This window comes from Callospermophilus lateralis, chromosome 15 (assembly GCF_048772815.1).
Source record: "Callospermophilus lateralis isolate mCalLat2 chromosome 15, mCalLat2.hap1, whole genome shotgun sequence".
In the NCBI taxonomy this organism is placed as follows: domain Eukaryota; kingdom Metazoa; phylum Chordata; class Mammalia; order Rodentia; family Sciuridae; genus Callospermophilus; species Callospermophilus lateralis.
The window spans coordinates 86019566-86040553 of NC_135319.1; the positions used below are offsets into that span (position 1 = coordinate 86019566).

At 36.4% G+C, this 20988-nt stretch overlaps 1 protein-coding gene across 1 annotated transcript in view; it reads left to right on the forward strand.

The window, feature by feature from the left end:
- Positions 1-17778, forward strand: part of Acadsb (acyl-CoA dehydrogenase short/branched chain) — a 40141-nt gene extending 22363 nt beyond the window's left edge. Inside the window, exons 4-11 of the mRNA XM_077105317.1 lie at positions 3614-3820; positions 4342-4512; positions 5351-5476; positions 6680-6772; positions 9442-9531; positions 11994-12131; positions 14192-14291; positions 14997-17778. Of these exons, the coding sequence (XP_076961432.1) occupies positions 3614-3820; positions 4342-4512; positions 5351-5476; positions 6680-6772; positions 9442-9531; positions 11994-12131; positions 14192-14291; positions 14997-15067 (996 nt within the window). The 3' untranslated portion in view covers positions 15068-17778. The remainder of the gene's footprint in view (positions 1-3613; positions 3821-4341; positions 4513-5350; positions 5477-6679; positions 6773-9441; positions 9532-11993; positions 12132-14191; positions 14292-14996) is intronic.
- The last annotated feature ends 3210 nt before the right edge of the window (positions 17779-20988 follow it).

Genomic DNA, 20988 nt, shown 5'->3' on the forward strand with positions numbered 1-20988 from the left:
TGATTCCCAGAGAGTATAGTGAGAATTGGAGCATTATCATTTATCCATTACCAGCTGTAGGTCTTGATTCACATGTTCACATGTTCCTATCTGAAATAAAGTCTCTTAAAAATGGAATGTTGGGGCTGGGCTTGTGGCTCAGCAGTAGAGTACTTGCCTAGCATGTGCAAGCACTGGGTTAAATCCTCAGCACTACATAAAAATAAATAAATAAAGGTTATGTCCAACTACAACTAAAAATATATATATAATTTTTTTAAATATTTATTTTTTAGTTTTAGGTTGACACAATCTTTATTTTATATCTATGTGGTGCTGAGGATCGAACCCAGTGCCTCATGTGTACTAAGTGAGCGCTCTACCACTAAGTCACAACCCCAGCCCCCTAAAATATATATTTTTTAAAAAAGTTAAAAATAAAAATGGAATGAGTGTTACTGAGGAAGATTCATATGTCATACTTAGGAGTAGTGACTGATCAGTTGGCCTGTATTAGGTTATTAGAAGTCTGTGGCCAACATTTTGTTGTGTTTATCAGGCACCTGTGCCTGGTCAAATGTGACTCTAGCAAGTAGTGCCAAGTATTATCTGCTAGCTATCCTAGACTTGCTAAAATTGCAAGTGGATTGGTCATTCAACCCTTATCTCAGCTGAAAATATCAAGAAACCTCTCTAGAAGAGATTATGCTAAATGAAATTGTTAATGTTTCCCCTTGAGGGCTAGTCGTTTTCTTGTATTTACTTATTATATTCAAAGTGGTATAAAGGGGATAGTGTTGAAAGACCAAAACAACTCCTATAGTTATCAGCAAGAAAGGACATCAGGTTATGTTTGTATTACGTAAGATATTTTCTCATTCCTTTCAGTTATTCTTTAGATCTGAAGTGTTCCCCAAAAGCTCATCTTTGACACAATGCAAGAATGTTCAGAGGTGAAATGGTTATTTTTATGAGAACTTTAACCAAATCAGTAGATTAATCCACTGATATGGATTAACTGGGTGGTAACTGTAGGCAGATAGGGTGTGACTGGAGAAAGTAGGTCACTGGTGGTATGCCTTTGGGGTTTATATTTTGTCCCTAGTGAACAGAGCTCTCTCTCTTCTTTCTGACTGCCATGTCCTGAACTGCTTTTCTCTGTCATGCCCTTCTATCATGATATCTTTCTTCACCTTGGGCCCAGAGCTATGGAATTGGCTGACCATGGACTGGACCTCTAAAACTGTGAGCCAAAATAAATTTTTTCTCCTTTATGTTGTTCTGTTCAGGTCTTTGAGTCACAGTGACACAGAGAAAACTTAAACAGAATTTGATTCTGAGAAGTGGGGTCATTACTATGACTAGGCTGACCATGTGGTTCAGAAGCCTTTGGAGCTGGTTTATGAGGGGAGGAATTTTGAAAAGTTTAGAAATACAAACTGGAAAAGCTTTAGAATGTTGTGAGTGTAGTTTAATGGATGGCTGGTGGGAACTCAGCAGAACAGAATGCCAGTAGGACTGCAGACAGTAAAGACTGGGCTCATGAGGTTTCAGAGGAGAGGGAGGACTTTATTGGAAATTGGGTAGAGGCTGTTCATGTTAGCATTCTGGCTAACAAGTTTTCTATGTTTGCCAGCATCCTGAGACTTTCTGTGAGGCTGAATTTAAAGATGATGGACTTATTAATCTGGCAGACAAAATTTCAGGATAGCACAGCATTCAAGGGGTGGCATAGATATTTCTGGATACTTTTAACCAAGTTTAATCAGGAGCAGAAAGCAAAGCAGAAAGATTTGGAAAAACTTGCAGTTTGGCTAGGAAAGTACCAGTAAAGCTAGGGCTGAGGTATGATTATTAAAGACATTACAGCAGTATAAAGAGATGCTAAGTACTTTACACAGAGACAATGGAAAAGATCGCTTGAGAGCTTCTCAGGAATTGGCAAGACCACAACCATATCAGGCTCAAGGGTGTAAAAGTTAAAATTCCATTGAGTCCTTGGGGGAACATTGCTTGCACATGGGGACCTAGGAAGTTAATTTACTCTTCTCAGCCATCCGAACTCAGAGGCTGCTACAGCCATGGTCCCAGGAGGCTTGGCTACTACTCATGGTGGTGGCAGACCTTGGTGTCAACCACATAGTGCCAATTCTGCAGGACTGCAGAATTAGAGTTCGGGGTTATGGAGGCCCCCACCAGTATTTCAAAGGAAGGCCTCGGAGGCCAGGCAGAGTGTAGCAGAGTTGGAGTTCCTGTGAGCTGCACCGAGAGGATGATGCATGAAGACGTGAGAAGGAAGCCTAAGCTGCGGTGGAGACCCACAGATTGAGAGATGCTATTAATGAGGAACATCTGCAGAGGAAAGCTGCAGGAATTGAGCCGACACAAGCCAAGAGAAAGGTCATGTGAGCTGCAACCAACAAGGCCATGGGGTGAAGCTGCACAAAATTTGGAGAAAACTCACAAAGCCATGTGCCCCAGATGCTGGATGTGGAGCTACAAAACTTGTATGGCCAGCTGGATTTCAGTCTTCCTTCCTATACTCCTCTTTCTCCCTTTTGGAATGGAAATGTTTATTCTGGGCCATTATACATTGGATATATGTTACTTGCTTTTGATCTTGGCTCATAGCTAAGTTTGCCTTGAGTCTCAGACATTGACTTTGGGTAATGCTATAACTTAAGACTATGGAGACACTTAGAAATAGACTAAATGTATTTTGCATTTTGAGATGGGCTTGAGTTTGGGGGGGTCCAGGGGTGGAATGTTATGGTGTGGATATAAGGTATCCCCCAAATGCAAGAATGCAAGGAATTTCAGGGGTGAAATGATTAGATTACGAGAGCTTTAACCTAATCAATGCATTATTCCACTGATATGAATATGAATTTACAAAGTGATAACTGAAGGCAGGTAGGACATGGCTGGAGGAATGAGTCCCTTAGGATTTATATTTGGGGTTTATATTTTGTCCCTAATGCATAGAGCTCTCTCTGCTTTCTGACCACAATGTCCTGAACTACTTTCCTCTGTCATGCCCTCTGTCACAATGTTCTTCCTCATCTTGGGCCCAGAGCTATGATGTCTGCCAACTAGGAACTGAATCTCTAAAACCATGAGTCAAAATAAATGTTTCCTCTTGAGATTATCTTCTCAGGTGTTTTGGCCACAGCAATGCAAAACTGACTAAACACTCTCAAAAGCATTTTACCTCTTATTTTCATTTTTGGAGGCCCAAAAGAAAATAATAGGTCTAGAATACAATTTTATTCCTTTCCAAAATAAATTATTTCTGTTACAATTTTTTTTCATTTACTGATATCAAATTAGCCACAGTAGTACACACCTATAATCCCAGTGACTTGGGAGGCTGAGACAGGAGGATGGCAGGTTTAAGGCCAGCCTCAGAAACATAGTGAAACCCTGCCTCAACATAAAAATAATAAAAAGCAAATAAAAAGGACTGGGATGTTTCTCAGTAGAATGCCCTGGTTTTATTCCTCAGTACCAAAGATTAATTAATTTTTTAAGAACTAAAAACATCTATGTTTATAGTGTATTTTTAACTTTTCTTGCAAGGAATTTTCAGGCATAAAAATAGACTGCTTAATCTGTTTTCTTGTTTTTCCTTTAGTTGATGGGTATTGAAGTTGATGCAAAGTATGGAGGAACAGGATTCTCATTTTTTTCCAGTATCCTAGTCATAGAGGAATTAGCCAAAGTTGATGCATCTGTTGCTCTCCTATGTGACATCCAGAACACAATAATTAACAAGCTGATTAAAAAACATGGAACAGAAGAACAAAAGACCACCCATCTTCCTAAACTGGTTACAGAAAAAGTGAGTTAAAAATGAGTTGTTGAAATGGTTTGGTCTTTTCTAAGTTTGCAATATTTTCAGGAGAAAAGTAGCTGCAGTGTTAACTTTTATTATCTAGGATACAATGCAGCACCATAAATTAATCAAGCGGTGCTCAGTAACTTACTAGGCGGGGGGAAAAACTCTGCTTCTCATTTGCCACTTGGAAATTTATACAGTAAAATTATTTCTTTTTTGTCACAATTTTGTTTTCCAATTCTTTTGTTGATAGTTTCATTTGTGTTGAGTTGGCTTTCTCCTCTAATTATTAGAATTAATTTAGATGAATTTAAGCATGTATTCTCAGGTCTGCAAATTTGTCTTAGGCAAATAGTGTGGTAGTTTGAGGGAAATAATACTGTGAGAGTACTGTTTTGATAAATATAGACTTTTTAAAAAGTAGCTATGGGTTTTATTTACAAATGTCCATTTTGCTATAAGCATTTGTCATGCAGAACATAAATGCAATTGTTATTTGGACTTTTTTTTCCTCATGTGTGTAGGTAGGAAGCTTCTGCCTTTCAGAGACTGGAGCAGGTAGTGACCCCTTTGCTTTGAAGACCAGAGCTGATAAAAGGGGAAATTACTATCTCATCAATGGGTCAAAGATGTGGATTAGCAACGCTGCACATGCAGGACTCTTCCTGGTTTTTGCAAATGTGGACCCTACCCGTGTAAGTTTGAAAACAAAATTTCTTCTCTTTTCCTCCTCATCTTTTCTCTTTTTCTTTCCTCCTTCCATTTCCTTTGTAGGACTTAGTCTTAAATTTGTATTTTCCTTGGTACTGAAAATGTGAGATTGAACTGGCATCTTTTCACCTTATTTATTAATCTCTCAAAATATTTTGACATAATTATTAATTACATGAGACCATTTGTTATTTATCTCCTAATATGCTATATAAGAAGCCAATCTTTAATTTTATATTATTTCAAATTTTAATAGTGAAGAATTTAAGTACCTATGTAGTACATTTATTTTTAAGAATGTTTTAGAGCTGGACACAATGACATGTAATCTCAGCTACTTGGGAGGCTTAGGTTGGGGGGAATCACAAGTTCAAGACCAGCTGGGCAACTTAGTGATACCCTGTCTCAAAATTTTAAAGAATTTTAAAAGACTGGGTATATAGAGTGTCCCTGGGTTCAATCCCTAGTACCACAAAAAAAAAGTATATTTTTAATATTTCCACTAATGTAACATTTAATTGAATTGAAAAACTTTAAGGTATTTAATAAAATTAAATTTAAAACATGGGATTCTCATAATCATATTATACCTTATGACAAAAATAATTTTAATATCCATTATGGTTTCTGAAGAAGCAAAAGAAATGGCAAGGTTCCTGGTGTTGTATCTCACATCTTCCACTTATTTCATAATGCACACATTCAGAGTTCTTTCCTAAGTATTCTAAAGTCCATTTTTAGTTTTCTTTTTCCTTGGAACCCTTTATGAACAAGAGATTTTATAAATCCAAGTGGAAATAGAATTTTAAATCTTCTTTCTAGGGATATAGAGGAATCACCTGCTTCCTAGTAGATCGTGATACAGAAGGCCTTCATATAGGGAAAGCAGAAAATAAACTGGGTATCAGAGCTTCTTCCACCTGCCCAGTAACATTTGAAAATGTCAAGGTGGGTATTTAGAATAATCAGTAAAGTATTGTGAAAGGAGCTTCGGGTGGTACCATAGGGAGTGTGGGTGTGCAAGAGAGCTATCAAAATACTAAGTGGCAAACAGTACGCATAGGAGTGTTTTGTGGAATCCTAAAAGTGCTCTTAGGTTAAGTTGTCACCAGAGTACTTTTCATGGTAGTTTAGACCAGAGTGGAAACCTTTCTTCCCAGTAACTGGCTCGGAAGAAAATGCTGAGAATTAACCTGTTATGTTTTATAACTTGCATACTTCTGAATGACTACTACTTTATAAAGCTTGGTGTACTTGTGAAGGAAGTCTGGTGTCAGTGCATCAAAGGCCACAAGATGGGGATGTTGCTCAGTGAGAATGAAGAGCAAGGAGGTAGCACCCCACAAAACAAGATAGCTGGAGTGCTGAGGCTGAGGCTCCAGAGCTTTTACACAGGAAGGACAGGTTGTCATGGGTTTCCCGTCACTCATAGTGGAGCTTGATCTTCATGCACCTGTGTATCTGGGGTGGGGGTAGGAGATGACTTTACAGTTGTCATTTGGGTCTGGCTACTTCCCTCCCCTGACCTTCTGATTCTCCTTTTTCTTTCCCATTCTGCTCTGCTCCCTCTCCTAATTGCCCATATTATAAAGCTAAGTATTTTTTATTGTTCCCAATCTGAATCTTTAATCTTATTTTCAAGTACATTTTAGTCTGTTTTCTCGTTCCTCCTTTTTTCTCCCTTTTGCATGCACACAGGAATGTATACACACACTACACACATGCCTCAGTTGACTTTTAAAAAAGGATGAATCATCTCAACAGAAGAAAACCTTATTATTTTACAAGTACTTCATGTTTTTTATAGTTCCTAATGATGTTATCTTACACTATTAATATACACATAAGAATTGGAGGAAAATTGTTATTTATGCAATTGATGAATTGTTCAACATTCCCTTTTTCTAGAGTCATTCATTCATTTATGGAGCAGACTGCTAGGCTCTGCACAATGCAATAGTGAATAACCGACTTGGGGAAGTAGTTTTAGAGACTTGGAGAAATCAGCAGATAATCTCATTAGATTTTAATAAGTACTGTGATCAGGTACTATCACACAAATTGGAAGTATATGAGCCTTTAAATGTGTGTGTAATCAAATCAAATTATGTCAAATTAAATTGAGAAAAAGGTGCACATTTGTATTTTCAGGTTCCAGAAGCCAATATCTTGGGACAAATTGGCCACGGCTATAAGTATGCTATAGGAAGTCTTAATGAAGGCAGAATAGGAATTGCTGCACAGGTAAGTCAAATTGTAACTCTTCCACAATATGAGCCAATTAAAATGTAAAAATAAAGAAATGCAGTAAGACCAATGAGAATGTGGAAACTTTTGAACACAAGATGGCACCCTTCCCTTACATGAGATGAAAGAACGGCTTGTTATTTCAGATTCCACTTTAGTCAATTATGTAAGTATCCAGAGAACCAAACAATGGCTTAGTGATAACATGTTTTCTATTTTGAGAACACTGAAGTATTATCTAATACCTGACTCAATAACTTCTAAAATGTATTCTAAGTTAAATATGTAATTTTTATAAAGTCAGCATCTCAAAGCATGAAATTCATTCTGGAAGACATCTTTTAAATTAAGAATAAATACATATTCTCTGTGATCTCTGACTCAAACAATGAAAGACTCACTGCTTAGTGTTTTACAAGTGTGAAAATGGAGCAATTTTTTGTGGCACATGAAATAAAACAGCCATAAATAAATACACAGTGTAATTTGAGAATTACTCAAATTTTTACCAGATTTACCCTATTGTATATATTCATTTTATATTAAATGACATTATTTTCTAGATTAACAAAATGAATAAAGGCTTTAGTTTATTATAAATATGTTACTTTTATAGAACATTTATTTTATAGGTGAATATCTGAAATTCAATTTAGAGCTTTTAGATTTTGATGTACATTGATATACATTAGCAATTGGAATAATTAAATGTTAGAGTATTACTCCAGATATTTTCCTGCTGCTGTTACTTTGTTAACTAACTGTTCATTTTGGTGCTGGTAATTAAGTCCAGGGCCTTGAACATGCTAAGCATGCCTGCTACCTCTACTACTGAACTATATCCCCAGCCCAACAGAGTGTTCTTTAGATCAGTAATTAACCTAAGTTTCCCACAAAGCTAGGTAATATGTTACTAAAGAGCACTGGCATATCTATCCTTTTTAAAGTTTTTCTGTGATTTAATTTCATCAGATGTGGCATTAAAAACTACAGTACCAGACCTGATTTTTCTCAGGCATTTAAATAATAGAGATGTTCTGGCAGTAAAATACACAGCATGGTCTTTAGTCTAATTACTCCAAGTTATCTTATAACCTAATGAAAAGTTAAGGTCAGATAGTTATTATGTCTCTGTGGATGGCTTTTAGAGGAAGAGGCACAGGTAACAGAGTGAACTGAGGTCATCCATCCTCAAAACACTGCAGTTGGAGAAAATTTGGTTCTTCAGTATTTTTTATGGAAACATTTTACTGAGATGAAATAGCTTATTTTGATTGATAACTAATATCTTCAGTCTTTGTGTCAGTATAGGCTATTGTTTCTATGCTTTAAACTCTAGTTATGACTGACATCATCTTTTCTTATAGCCAGAAGCATTGAACCTACTGCCTCATTTTAAATTGGGGTTTGTCCCTTTAATTTTCTTATGTTCTTTTTTGTTTTTTGTTTTCAAGTACTGGGGATCAAAGCCAGAGGCACTCTACCATTGAGATACATCCCCAGCCCTTTTAATTTATTTGATTCAGGGTCTTGCTACTTTGCCAAGGTGTTAAATTTGTAATCCTTCTGCCTCAGCCTTCCAAGTCACTGGGATTACAGAAATGAACCACCATGCCTAGCTGTTCCTTTAATATTTAGCATAATCTTCTGTTCTGCAGAGAGTTCAAAGTAAAGGCTAAATGAAAATATGAATGAACACTAATGAAATATTGATGTTTGTGGGCATTCCCCCTAAAGCTTTAACTATTGATTTTTTTTCCTTTTTAAAAACCTCCATAGTTTGACATAATTAGTGATTTAATAGCTACCTAATGTTGAAATTTAGAAACCATTTATAAGCTCAAATCATTCAATAGATATAGAATTGATTAGCAGTGACATAATTCATTTAAAATTGTTAAACACCATCCCTTATTCTTCAAACTTGTAAATTAATGATTTTACCAGATGCTATCAGTTGTTCTCAACCTTATCTGTGCATTAAATCACCCAGAGTTTTAAAACGCTGATGTTTAGAACACACTTAACCACCTCCTCCACTTCCAAGATTTGGATTCAGTTCTTATACTCAGATGTTATACCCAGGCATGGATTTGTTTTAATCAAGTTCCCCAAATGATCCTAATGTGCATCCAAGTTTGGGAAATCCTGTTCTGTTATGTTCTGATGTCCCTTCCATTGGAACTTTCATTAATTATAGGCAAAATGGTAGAAGGTTAAGAAGTGATCTTCCATATTTGACTTCTGGAAGGACTGGAGAGGACACTTGTTACTGTCTTGAAGGCCAGTTCTGGGCAGAATTTCTGTGGCTCACTTTGTGCCTAGAGGATCAGAGCTTAAAGAAAAAGATTCCTGAACAGTAGCTTAGTTGCATGAATACAGCCATGCCAGAAGATTTACTCTGTCCTAGAATTAAATACACTCATATTTATATGACACCAGTCCAGATTTTCTCCCAGTTACTGGAAGTTCAGTTCTATAAATGCAATAGATGAAGATGTGTAGTTAATACATACCTCAGCACTTTGGTAGATCAAGTTCTCCTCCTACTCCATCTGTTCAATCTGCTAGAAAAGTAATTTATGACTTGGGTAACTACAACCATAAACTTGTGGAAAAGTGAGAAATTCTGGTTTTCTTTTCCTTCTTTTTTTTTTTTTAAACAGATGCTGGGACTGGCCCAAGGATGCTTTGACTACACCATTCCATATATTAAAGAAAGGATACAATTTGGCCAAAGAATATTTGATTTTCAGGTACATGATTAGACTGTTCTACTATCCCAGACTCTCCTCTCTTCCAGTTGATAAGGAGCTTTGTTGAAAATCCATGGAGGGAATCACTGGAGGGGATTTTAATGGAGGGAGGAGGGCAGGAATAGGCCTCTGAGCATGCATTTGTACATGCTTTGATCTTTGTCAAGGGTGGAACTGTCATCCTTGTGTTCCAGCTGTGCTGTGACATGGGATGTCTTGGTGAATTTTTCAGAGATTTCTCCTCACTGCTTCATAAGTACAGGACATGAAGTCTGAAGTCAGACTTCATGGGTTCAAATCCTAGTTCTGCCACTTGCACATTGTGTATCATTTTATCTGAAATGCTTGGGAGCAGAAGTCTTGCAGATATCAGGTGTTTTCAGATTTTGAAATATTTACATAGACATAATAAGACATCTTGGGGATGGTCCCCCCCTAAACACAAAATTCGTTTGTACCTCAAATACATCTTATATACATAGCCTGAAGGTAATTTTATATGATGTACTTAATGATGTTGTACACAAAACAAAGCTTCATGTTGTAGATTTTTTCACTTGTGGCATCAAAATTTTTTCACTTTTGCCATTCAAAAATTTTCAGATTTTGGGACATTTATGGATTTCACATTTTCAAATCCAGGTGTTCAATCTGTCATAGCTTTAGGCTTTGATCACTCTAAGCCTCAAATGCCTCATTTATAATATAAAGATAATATGATATGAGACATCCTATTTTAAATTAGATATGTGTGAAGTGTTTAACACACTTCATGGTGTAATAGTTCTCAGTAGATGGTAAAACTCGTCTTAAGTGCCCTAGTCAAACCAGACCCATGTGGTAATCTCAGAGGGCACCTTGACACATGCATCTTACTGGAGATACAGTTTGCTAATGCAATTGAGATACTCTGAGCCAGACATTTTGGGAAATACTGGACTGGTCCACTGATAGGGCATTCAGGGATTCCTTGATGGCAAGGGTATTCTTGTCCACATTGATGGTGGAATGAAATGAATATCATTACCCTGTGTACATGTATGACTGCACATATGGTGTGACTCTACTTTGTATACAACCAGAGAAATGAAAAATTGTGCTCCATTTATGTACTATGATTGAAATGCATTCTGCTGTCATGTATAACTAATTAGAACAAATAAATTAATTAATTTTTTAAAAGAAGATGCCAGGAAGTAAAAAGATCATAATGGAGAAGATATTTGTGTTACACATAGATTTGAGGGTGTTTGGTTTGTTACCATGTTTCATAACCTATATGTATGTAACTTAGTCTTTTTTATACACATCAAAATTTGATGTATCACATACCACAGGCAGAAGAATCTACAGGGTATTTGCAAACAGTGCCATTTTTCTGCAGTTTATTCCTCTTTTTTGTTTAGGAAAGGCCATTCCTGGGATTATATGAGTACTTGCCCAATCAAGAGTCTGTCTTAACATTCAGCACAGATTATTATATTTATTTGTCTGTTCTCTCTGCAGGATGCCATAAATCAGAAGGACAGGGAACTCTTGACTATAATGTTCAGTGTGATGTCTGCATTGCTCAGCATAGTGCCTGACATATACTAGCCGCTCAATAAATGTCTGGGTGAATAGATAAGTTAAGCATGAGAATCATTTCAGTCTATAATAAACATCTTGTGCCTAGATTTCCAGGAAATTAATTATAACTCTAAATATTATCATTCATTTCTCACTCACTAAATCACTCACTTTTTTTACCCTCAAAAATATCAGAGTGGTATGAGTTTTTTTAGTGTGGTTTTTTTAAGTTCTTGTTCTGTTTTCTATAACCTTAAAGAAAGTGGTATCTGTTATTGGGTTTTTTAGTAAAGTCACATTAATAAAGTCACTCAAAGGGGGTGCTTCAAATATTCCTTCATTACTTTGCATTTAATATCATGTGATACCTTGAGACCATGTGCAAAATCAGAATTTTCTTTTTTTATATATACATTTATTTTATTTATTTTTATGTGGTACTGGGGATCGAACCCAGGGCCTCACATGTGCTAGGCATGCACTCCACCGCTGAGCCACAACTCCAGCCCCAGAATTTTCTTAATTCTAGCAAATAAAGAATATAAAGTTTTGCTGTTAGAGTTTAATTTAAGCTCAATTTTCATCATAAAAGAGAATTGAAAATAATTGTTAATAACACTCAGATTTTTAAATCTGACTTTGAGATACTAAATCTTGACAATTATTAAATCTTGACAATTATAAAGAATTACATGAGCTTTGAATTTTTCTGAGAAAAGAGTAATCTTGTAATGTCTTAGTTCATTTTTAGATTGGAGATTTTAAAGTATTTTAGAAATGAGTATGAATTTCCTTTGGGATATATTTTGAATCTGTCAGGGTTATATCTTCTGAAAGGACCAAAGCTGTCTCAAGAGATCCTAACTCTCCATTTTGGGCCTTGAATATTACAGGGGCTCCAACACCAAGTGGCTCACGTGGCCACCCAGCTGGAAGCTACACGATTACTGATATACAACGCTGCTAGGCTTGTAGAAACTGGAAGACCATTCATCAAAGAAGCATCTATGGCCAAATATTATGCAGCAGAGGTAAAAAAAAAATGGAATTTTTTATTTTTACCTTTCCACTTAAGAATGTTGACTGAACTCAGGTTTTTTTTCAAGTAGGTAACATGGACTTTTCACTTCTGACAGTTGAAAAGCAAAAAAGCAAAGCTACCCTAGGAGAACATTTTAATTCTGTGGGGTCTTGTGTTTTCATGAGTAGTCAGTTCAGGTAGCCCACCCTAACAAGTCCACAGAGGAGCCTCCTGTGAGCAGTGGTGTCAGGCCCATGGTTTCAGGTTGGGGCATGGAAGATGAGGTGTTAGCAAATGAGATTAAAAGCGCAAAGAAAAAAATTGTCTGTGTTTAATGTTTTCTGCTCATACTTAACATTTAAGGAGTTATAGTTTGGCTGGAGAAATTAGCTACATCATTGAACAGCTATTTCCCAGTCTTGACAATATGTCTGATTTATTTTGAATACTTATTTAAGCTCTCCAGTCCCTAAATTTATCCTCCTACCTTAACCTCCCTTGTGTTCCAACTAATGCATCCAGCCTGTGCTTAACCTGCCCATCTACCCAGTACACCAGTCAGAAACCTCAGTGTCATCTTAACATTCTCCTCCTTCCCCATGTTAAATCCGTCATCCGTTCTTGTAGATCTGCCCGCAAAAGATTTCTTGAATTTATGTACTTTTCTCTCCCTGGAACGTCACCATCCAAGCAAGACATGTCATTTCTTCACCAAACTACTGCAGTCACCTAACTGCTATCATGGTTCCTGTTGCTGACTCCAAAGTATCCATGAGGTCATGTCACTCTCCACTTTAAACCTTTACTTCATTGCCTTCTCATACAAATATTTTTGTGTTAGTTTTCTATCACCACTACTGCAAATAACCAAAAATGAAATGGCCTAAAACAATGTAACTTTATTGTATCCCACTTCTGGTGGTCAGAAGTCTGAGATGGGTCTAACTGGGATCAAATCAAGATGTTGGCAAGGTTGCCTTCCTGGAGACTCCCAAGGAGAATGTGATTCCAGCTTAGGCAGGCTGCTTGCATTCCTCAACTTCTTCCTCCTGTACTGTCTGTACAGCCAGTGCTATAGCAGAGTTGAAGCTCTCTCACACTTCCTGTTGCCTTCAGTGATTGACTACTTTGCCTTTCTCTGCCCCTTATTAAAAAACCTTGTGATGACATTAGATCCACCCAGATGATCCAGAATAAAATCTTCATCCCAAGGTCTTTAATATAATCACAGTGGCAAAGACATTGCCATGTAAGGTAGCTTATTCTGTTCCTGAGGATTAGGCTGTGGGCATCCTGGAGGGACCAGTACCAGTAGTCAAGCAGCTCACCATCCTCTAAGGCCGGCGTACCCTTCCATTCTCTTTTTATCACAGCTTTCCCTGAACCTAGCCCATCAGCTCTCTCTCTGAGGTCCCTGAGGATGATGAGCCCCTTCTCCCCGTGGCACCTTTGCATGTGTTGTTTCTCAGATTAAAACATGCCCTGTAACTCCTATTTAGGTCTCAGACTGTCTCCTCCAGTATCCCACCATGTAAATCACATCACTTTCCCAGCAAGCTCCTCTTTTGCCCTATGCAGTTTATCAGTTTCTGTGCTTTTGGTTTAATGTCTTTCTCTACGTGACCACCAGGACCAAAGGGGCAGTGACTGCTCACTGCCAACCATTGTATACCCATAGACTGACAGAGTATGCAGTATAAAGGACACCCTTGACAAATGTCTGCTAATAAATGATACCTAATGGCAAGCATATGAGTGTGAGCAATTCTTTGGTTTTCTGGGTTGGGGGGCGTAGGTCAGGTAGAGTGATTGCCTAGCATTCTAGTACTGCAGAAGACAAACAGAACACCAAAATTCTGATTTTCTTAAGGAAAAAGGAATTTTGAAAATTAATTATTAAATTAAATTACTTATATTAGAATGGTACAAAAAAATGCTAGTTTATAAAACAACTTCAGTCCTTCCAGTTGCCAGTAATAATAAATCCATGTTACTAAAATAGCATAACGAGTGTTTATAATCATAAATTATGTGGTGTCAGTATGTAACTTGCTGCTTGTTTTTTGGTAGATTGCAGGGCTAACAACTAGTAAATGTATTGAATGGATGGGAGGAGTAGGCTACACAAAAGATTACCCTGTGGAAAAATACTTCCGAGATGCAAAGATTGGTAAGTAGATTTTTTTACATTTTATTTTGTTGTTATTTTGGCATTTGAGCTATTATATTTGTTGATTTTATTTTACTGGTACCTTGGCATAAGTAGTTTTAATCTCTTCAGTATATGTTTATTGGCTCTCTTCTTGTAGCTAGATTTTTTTTTTTTTGCCCACCTCTTCTATCTGAAAAATGAATTTGTATTTTAAAAACATCAATTTGTCTTTTTAAGTGCCTCAACAGGCCTTTGAGTAAAACTGCATCAAGATCTACTATCTTAATTTTTCTTTTACTAAAAGTCTTAATATTTGTGACTAGTGTGATTTAATGCTGTTTTTTGAAGTAGGGTTCTAATTTCAGAAGCTAAGTGCCCTATCAGGCTGGAGTGGTCCAGTGCTCTACCACCTGAAAGGAAAATAAACACATTAGCTCAGACGCCACATGTTCCTCAGAGACAGTCAGAGCTTATGCATTGATGGTTTAGGAACCAGAATCTTCAATTGCTCCTTGCTGATTCTGGACATTTTCTAAGCCAAGGAAAATTGTCATCTTCTCTTGGTCAAAATGACTTTGTCCAGTACTTCCATATTCTGGGGACATTAAATAATGTGACTAGCAATGGATTTGAGCAACTACAGAGGTAGTGTTTATGGTTTTGTCTTTGACTCTTAGCTGTGGGTCCCTTCCTAATTGTTCCTTTTGCTTCCTCTCATTTAAGGTACGATCTATGAAGGAACTTCCAATATCCAGCTGAACACCATTGCAAAGTACATCGACCAGGAATACTGATGGCCCTGGGTCTGGGCCCCTCCTGAATGCCATTGGTCTAACATTCTAAACTCCTGTGCATTGTTGGGGGTATTAGGCTCCATGGCATTGTGGTGTTTTATTGAGGTCCCCAGGCCAGGTCTGTGGCCTTGGCCTTTTCCCTTTATGGGCACAGGAGATCATTTTTTAATTTGGGAAGAAATGCATCCATATTTTCTCCAAAATTGACTTAAAACTTATGTTAATATTTATATAAATTATCACTGTAATTTCAGAGTATACAAAAGCTTTGCTCTGTCAACATTTGGAAAAATGAAGGCATCAAAGTATTAAAAAAGTAGTTATTTTATATTTTTTCTAAATCTTTATATTACTACATCAGAGAAACATTTGTTACAATCAACGATTTTTATTCAATACTTTATAGATTTTATTGTAAGTAGCCAAATGAGGCCAAAAATGATAGAAATTTATTTGGAAAAAATCTAAAACTTCTAAAAAAAAATCAGTGAATGGGTGGAAATTAAGGGTGTAACTTTATAGGTCTTATAATAAAGCAATATAATTTGCCACTTTAATTAACCTATATAAAAACTGCATTTCATAATGGTTTCAGACGATCGTTTTAAAAATCTGTCTTTGCATTAATTTTCAACTATGAAGTTCAAATGAAGTTGTTTTAACTGAAAATGTCTAAAATTGTAATATTCATTCTGTTTTGCACTATTTTCAATAATATAATTTCTCTATGTATGTGTTTTGTTTTTGTTTTGTTTTGTGTATGGCCTTGTCCATTCGAAGCAAGCACTCTACCAACTGAGCTATATCCCCAGTCCTCTCTCTGTGTTTTGATTGAATGCTCTTTTCTCAAACTTCGTTATTGGGCTTCATCCTAAATAGTAACTAATTCAAAAATTGGGTTTCGGTTCAGTGATTCTCAAGAAAGAGAGATGTTGCCTCCATTAAGAAGCATATCAGAATCTTATAAGGAATGAGGGATAGAAGGGAGCTGTAGAGTTTGAAAAATCATAATCAACTTAAAGCAATTTTATAATTGGGAAGACAAAAGTAAATATTTTTCTACAATACAAATGACAGAAAGGTGGATCCCAATAAAATACATAGCAGGCAATGCCATTCCTTACATATAGGGAGTCTCAGCAGGAAAAAACACTTCAGGGTTGATCCTAAGTTCTCACAGGAGGACAACAGATGAGAGTTTTGAATTCTCTGAAAAAGAGACATGGGTCAAACATGAGAATTGTTCCAAGCCTCATGCAATTTCACTTGAAAGTAATCATTATTATTATTATATGGGGCATTTTTGTACTTTAATGAAAGGATAAATACTAAGAAAACCTGACATTTTCAAAGCAATTTTGCTTTACACATTCATGTTTATTGAGTTGTGTTAATTTTTGCAATGCAAATCATAGTTAATTATTCAAAGTTGTGTAAACACAATTCAGGTAGGAATTACATTAAAATATTACGAAGAAATAAGGACAAATTTAGACCTTGGTCCAAAGAGAGAGTCTGCTTTACATTCAGATAGGAAGATGATGGAAACCCCATCCAGTCTTTCAAAACAAAAAGACAGTCATTTGATGAGAGTAGGGGGTCAGTGAACTACCCTGGAAGTGGGTGAAATGCCCTGGGTGCCTTGGATATTTTTCGTCTGATGATGTGGAAAAGAGGTGGATGTTACAGACGATGGAGGAAGAGCCGATATTAGTAAACAGAATCCCACCCTCTTCCTGTACAGTTGGAAAACTTGTGAAAGTACAATTAACCTCATGTTTAAATTTGCAGTATCAGAGGCTGCCATATATATCTGGACCATGAATGTATATTTAGGAATGATGAAGTTCTAATTTGTGGTGTATACTTTGTGCATGTCACAGAGAATAGTCAAAATTAATCATGTTCTATATTCTTGTTATTATATGATCTTATCATCTTCTGTTAGTGTATCATTGTGTTGTTTAACCAGAGAAGATACTGTGGGTTTTCCCTGTTGTTCTTTCATTATAGCTTTTCTTCTGATAACCATGACTTTGGGATCTTTAAAATTTTCTATCTTGAGTTTGTGTCTGGTGGAGATCCAGCCTCCTGAAGCCTGTTGTTATTGTTTGTTACTTTGAGGATCGGGCTGTTAATTTGAGGATGGGGATTAGAAAGTAGAGAACTATTTGACCATATTTGGGGGTGGGGGGAGCTGGTCTTAACCCAGCTGCCATATTAGTATTGTTAGAGAATTCATCCATGAAAATGAATCGGTATCAAGAATTTTTGAATCATGGACCTAGAAAGACCTTAGAGAACCGCCCAGACATTTCCTCATTTTTAAAGTGAAGGATCATAGCCTTTGCTCTCCCAAGATTATGCAGGCACAAAGACAAGAATCCAAATACACTATTAATACTGTCCCTGTTCAACAGATCTTGGATTTCTTCCCTGCTATTGTGTGTTGGTTTATTTTAGATTTAACTGGCAAAGAATGAACATTTCAAGTATTAGGATTCATCGGTGTCTCACTTACTTATATTAATCACTTGCTAAAGGCACTGGCATTTAACATGCTCTCCTAGGTTGTAGCTGGGATCAGATATGAAGATTATTGTATGTGATCATTTGACTTCATTGTTATTCTGTAGTTTAGTAAATGCACTAGTTGTATTCTCACTGCTTTATTTATGCTGATCTTTCATAAAGTGAAAGTTTTGTTTTAATGGTTTTTATCAGAATATATTCACTGTTACAAAATCAATATTTTATGATGAATGAAAACATAATGCACTAAATTGGAGATTTTTGCTACTTTAATAAGACAAAATCGTTTACACATTTAGATGAAGAAAATAATGTAATCTTCCTGCAAGATAGATGCAACACCTTTGTTTACCAAGTCAATAGCTCGCCTCTCCTGTAAACCAAGTTTAAATTCACGACACTAAAGAAAAATTTACCAGTGTCCTCTACCCGCTCCCTGGCAAAATAATTAGCTCTTGAGTAGAGAAGTCACCTCTTTTGAGCATATCCTCATGGTTCATATATTATGTGACTGATATTTAAGCCTGTGGCTTATGATTTACTTTTGGAAACTTTATGTTATTGTACTTTTTACTCAGTGGTACACTTCAGTCTGCCATAGAAGATTTCAGCTTATCTGACCCACTGTTTCCTACATTATTTTAGAAATCCAGATTTTCCTTTTGTCATTCAGCAACATGTTTGAGTAATTACTATATCAGAGGTACTATGGGCTCTGACCTGCCATTGTAAATGAATTAGAACAGCTTATTTAAATGTGTGCCCACCTTACTGTCTTTTTAATGTTTTCATTGGTGTATCCTCATAAAAAGATGGAGTAGAAAACTACCAAGGTCACCCCAATGCAGAAGTACTCCCTCAGATCTGTTAGAATGACAAGTGCTAACACCTCTTAAGCTTCCCATGTGCCTGTGCCAACTGTCATACTTCCCTTTTGGTACATATTAACTCATACAGCCTATGAGTTGGATGCTCTTATATCCCATTTTACAGGCAAGGAGACTGGGGCATAGAGAATTTCAATAAGATGCTCATTGGTACATGGCTGGAAAAGTATTGAAAAATAAATGAACTACAGAGTACCAAGGTGCCATCTCCTCCAGAGTTTCAACGGCAACATGCTATATGCCACAGGTGACTTTTTTTTCTTTTTGGTTACCAGAGATTGTACCCAGGGGCACTCTAACATTGAGCTAAAGAGCTAAATCCCCAAACCTTTTTATTTTTTTATTATTATTTTGTTTAATTTTGAGATAGGGTCTTGCTAAGTCACTTAGAGCCTCACTAAGTTACTGAGGCTGGCTTTAAACTTGTGGTCCTCCTGCCTCAGTCTTCTGAGCCAGTGGCATTATAGGCATGAACTACTGAACCCAGCCACAGACGACTCTTCATATGAAAAAAAATTTTAAGAAAATAATAACTAAAAGCTACCCTGCTGTGTGAAGAATGACAAGAGAATATGATAAAAATCTGAGTGGTGGCTACGGGTTATTTAAATTGCAGGTATTTGTTACAGATAGCTCCCAATATAAAGAAAAAAACATGATATTAACAACAGCAAAAAAAAAAAAAATCGGTTGTGGTGGTGCATATCTGTAATCCCAGCAGCTTTGGAGGCTGAGGCAGGATGAGTTCTTAGCCAGCAAGGCACTAAGCAACTCAGCAAGACCCTGTCTCTAAATGAAATGCAAATAGGGCTGGGGATGTGGCTCATCTTGGTAGCTTGGTAGCATAATGTGCCCCTGAGTTCAATTCCCCAGTACCCCACTCCCCCAAAAAAAAGAAAAAAATGTGGGGCACATGCCTATAATCCCAGCAACTCAGGAGTTTTGAGACTGGCCTCAACAACTTAGTGAGACCCTGTCTTAAAAAAAGAGCAGGGGCTTGTGGCTCAGTGGTAAAGCAGCCCTGGTTCAAGCCCCAGTACAAAAGGAAAAAAGAAAAACAGTCATGGTTAGGGAAAAAACAAGATATGGTAGGAATAATAGCCACACATAGTGGTATTTATAGGTGCCAATGTTCAGATGAGCAAAAGAAGAATTTAAATCCTAGCTACATAAAGTTAGAGACACCTAAAACAAAACAGCAGAGTAAGGTTGAAATAAAGGGATGGAAAGACTTTAGAAACCTGCAAAAAAAAAAAAAAAAAAAGCAGGAGTAGCAATGTTAATACGTAGCAAAACTGAATTAAAGCAAAAATAATTTTAAAGGATATCTCATAAAAAGAAAGAATCACCAAGAAGGTCCAATAGTCATGAACTTTATGTCCCTAATCCCCAACAACATAACTGGGAACTATATAGAGCAAAACAAATAGAAATACAATGAAAAAAATTGACAAAGCCATAAGCATAGGTACTGACTTAGAAACCTACAAGTCAAATAGGAAGAGGTAAGAACAGATGTAGAGGATTTGGATAGCATAATTAAAAAGATTGCTATATGGGGAATGCTTTTGTTTCTTTTCTAATGCAAATGAATGGACATTAGAATTTTGACTCAGGACCATGAATTCCAAAAAAGACACAATTTAAGGGCAGCATCATTATACACAATGGTAAGCAAATAAATAAATAAAAAGGATATTAAAAGCCAATCATGACTTTAAATAACCTGGATTAATTAAAAATGTGAAGTATTAATTGTCATCCAGGGCATGACAAGCTCTGCTGTCTCATTCAGGGATGCTGGGAGGATGTATAGAAAGATTTGTTAGGGACATCAGTGCAAGTTTGATGCAGGTTGGGTATTCCTTGTCCCAGTGCTTGGGACCAGAAAAGTTTTGGACTTCAGGGTTGCTTTATTAATTTTTTTCAAATTTTTTTTATGTATACATAATGAGATATCATGGAGGAGGGCCCAAATATAAACACAGAATTTATCCATTATATATATGTATGTATGTATGTATGTGTGTGTATGTATGTGTGTGTATGTATGTATGTGTGTGTGTGTGTGTGTGTGTGTGTATATATATATATATATATATATATATATATATATATATATATATATAATCTCCTGTGCACATATCCTTAAGGTAATTTAACAAAATATTTTTAATGTGTTTACATTTTGACTGCAACCTGTCACATGAGGTCACGTGTGAAATTTTCCTCATGTTGGTGCTCAAAAAGTTTTGGGTTTTGGAGCATTTCAGACTTTGAGATTAGGGATGCTTAGCCCTGTAGTGAAAAGTTAGAAACGACTAATAAGAATAAATGAATAAAACATGGAAATACACACTATACATTCTTTTCAGCAGTTTAATAGAATAAGATCCACATATGGAGATAAAATCATCAAGTCACACCTTTAAGAAAATGATGAACCACTCAGTATTTGTACAGAACAGTACAAACTATTTTTATTTCTCTATGTATGAGCAT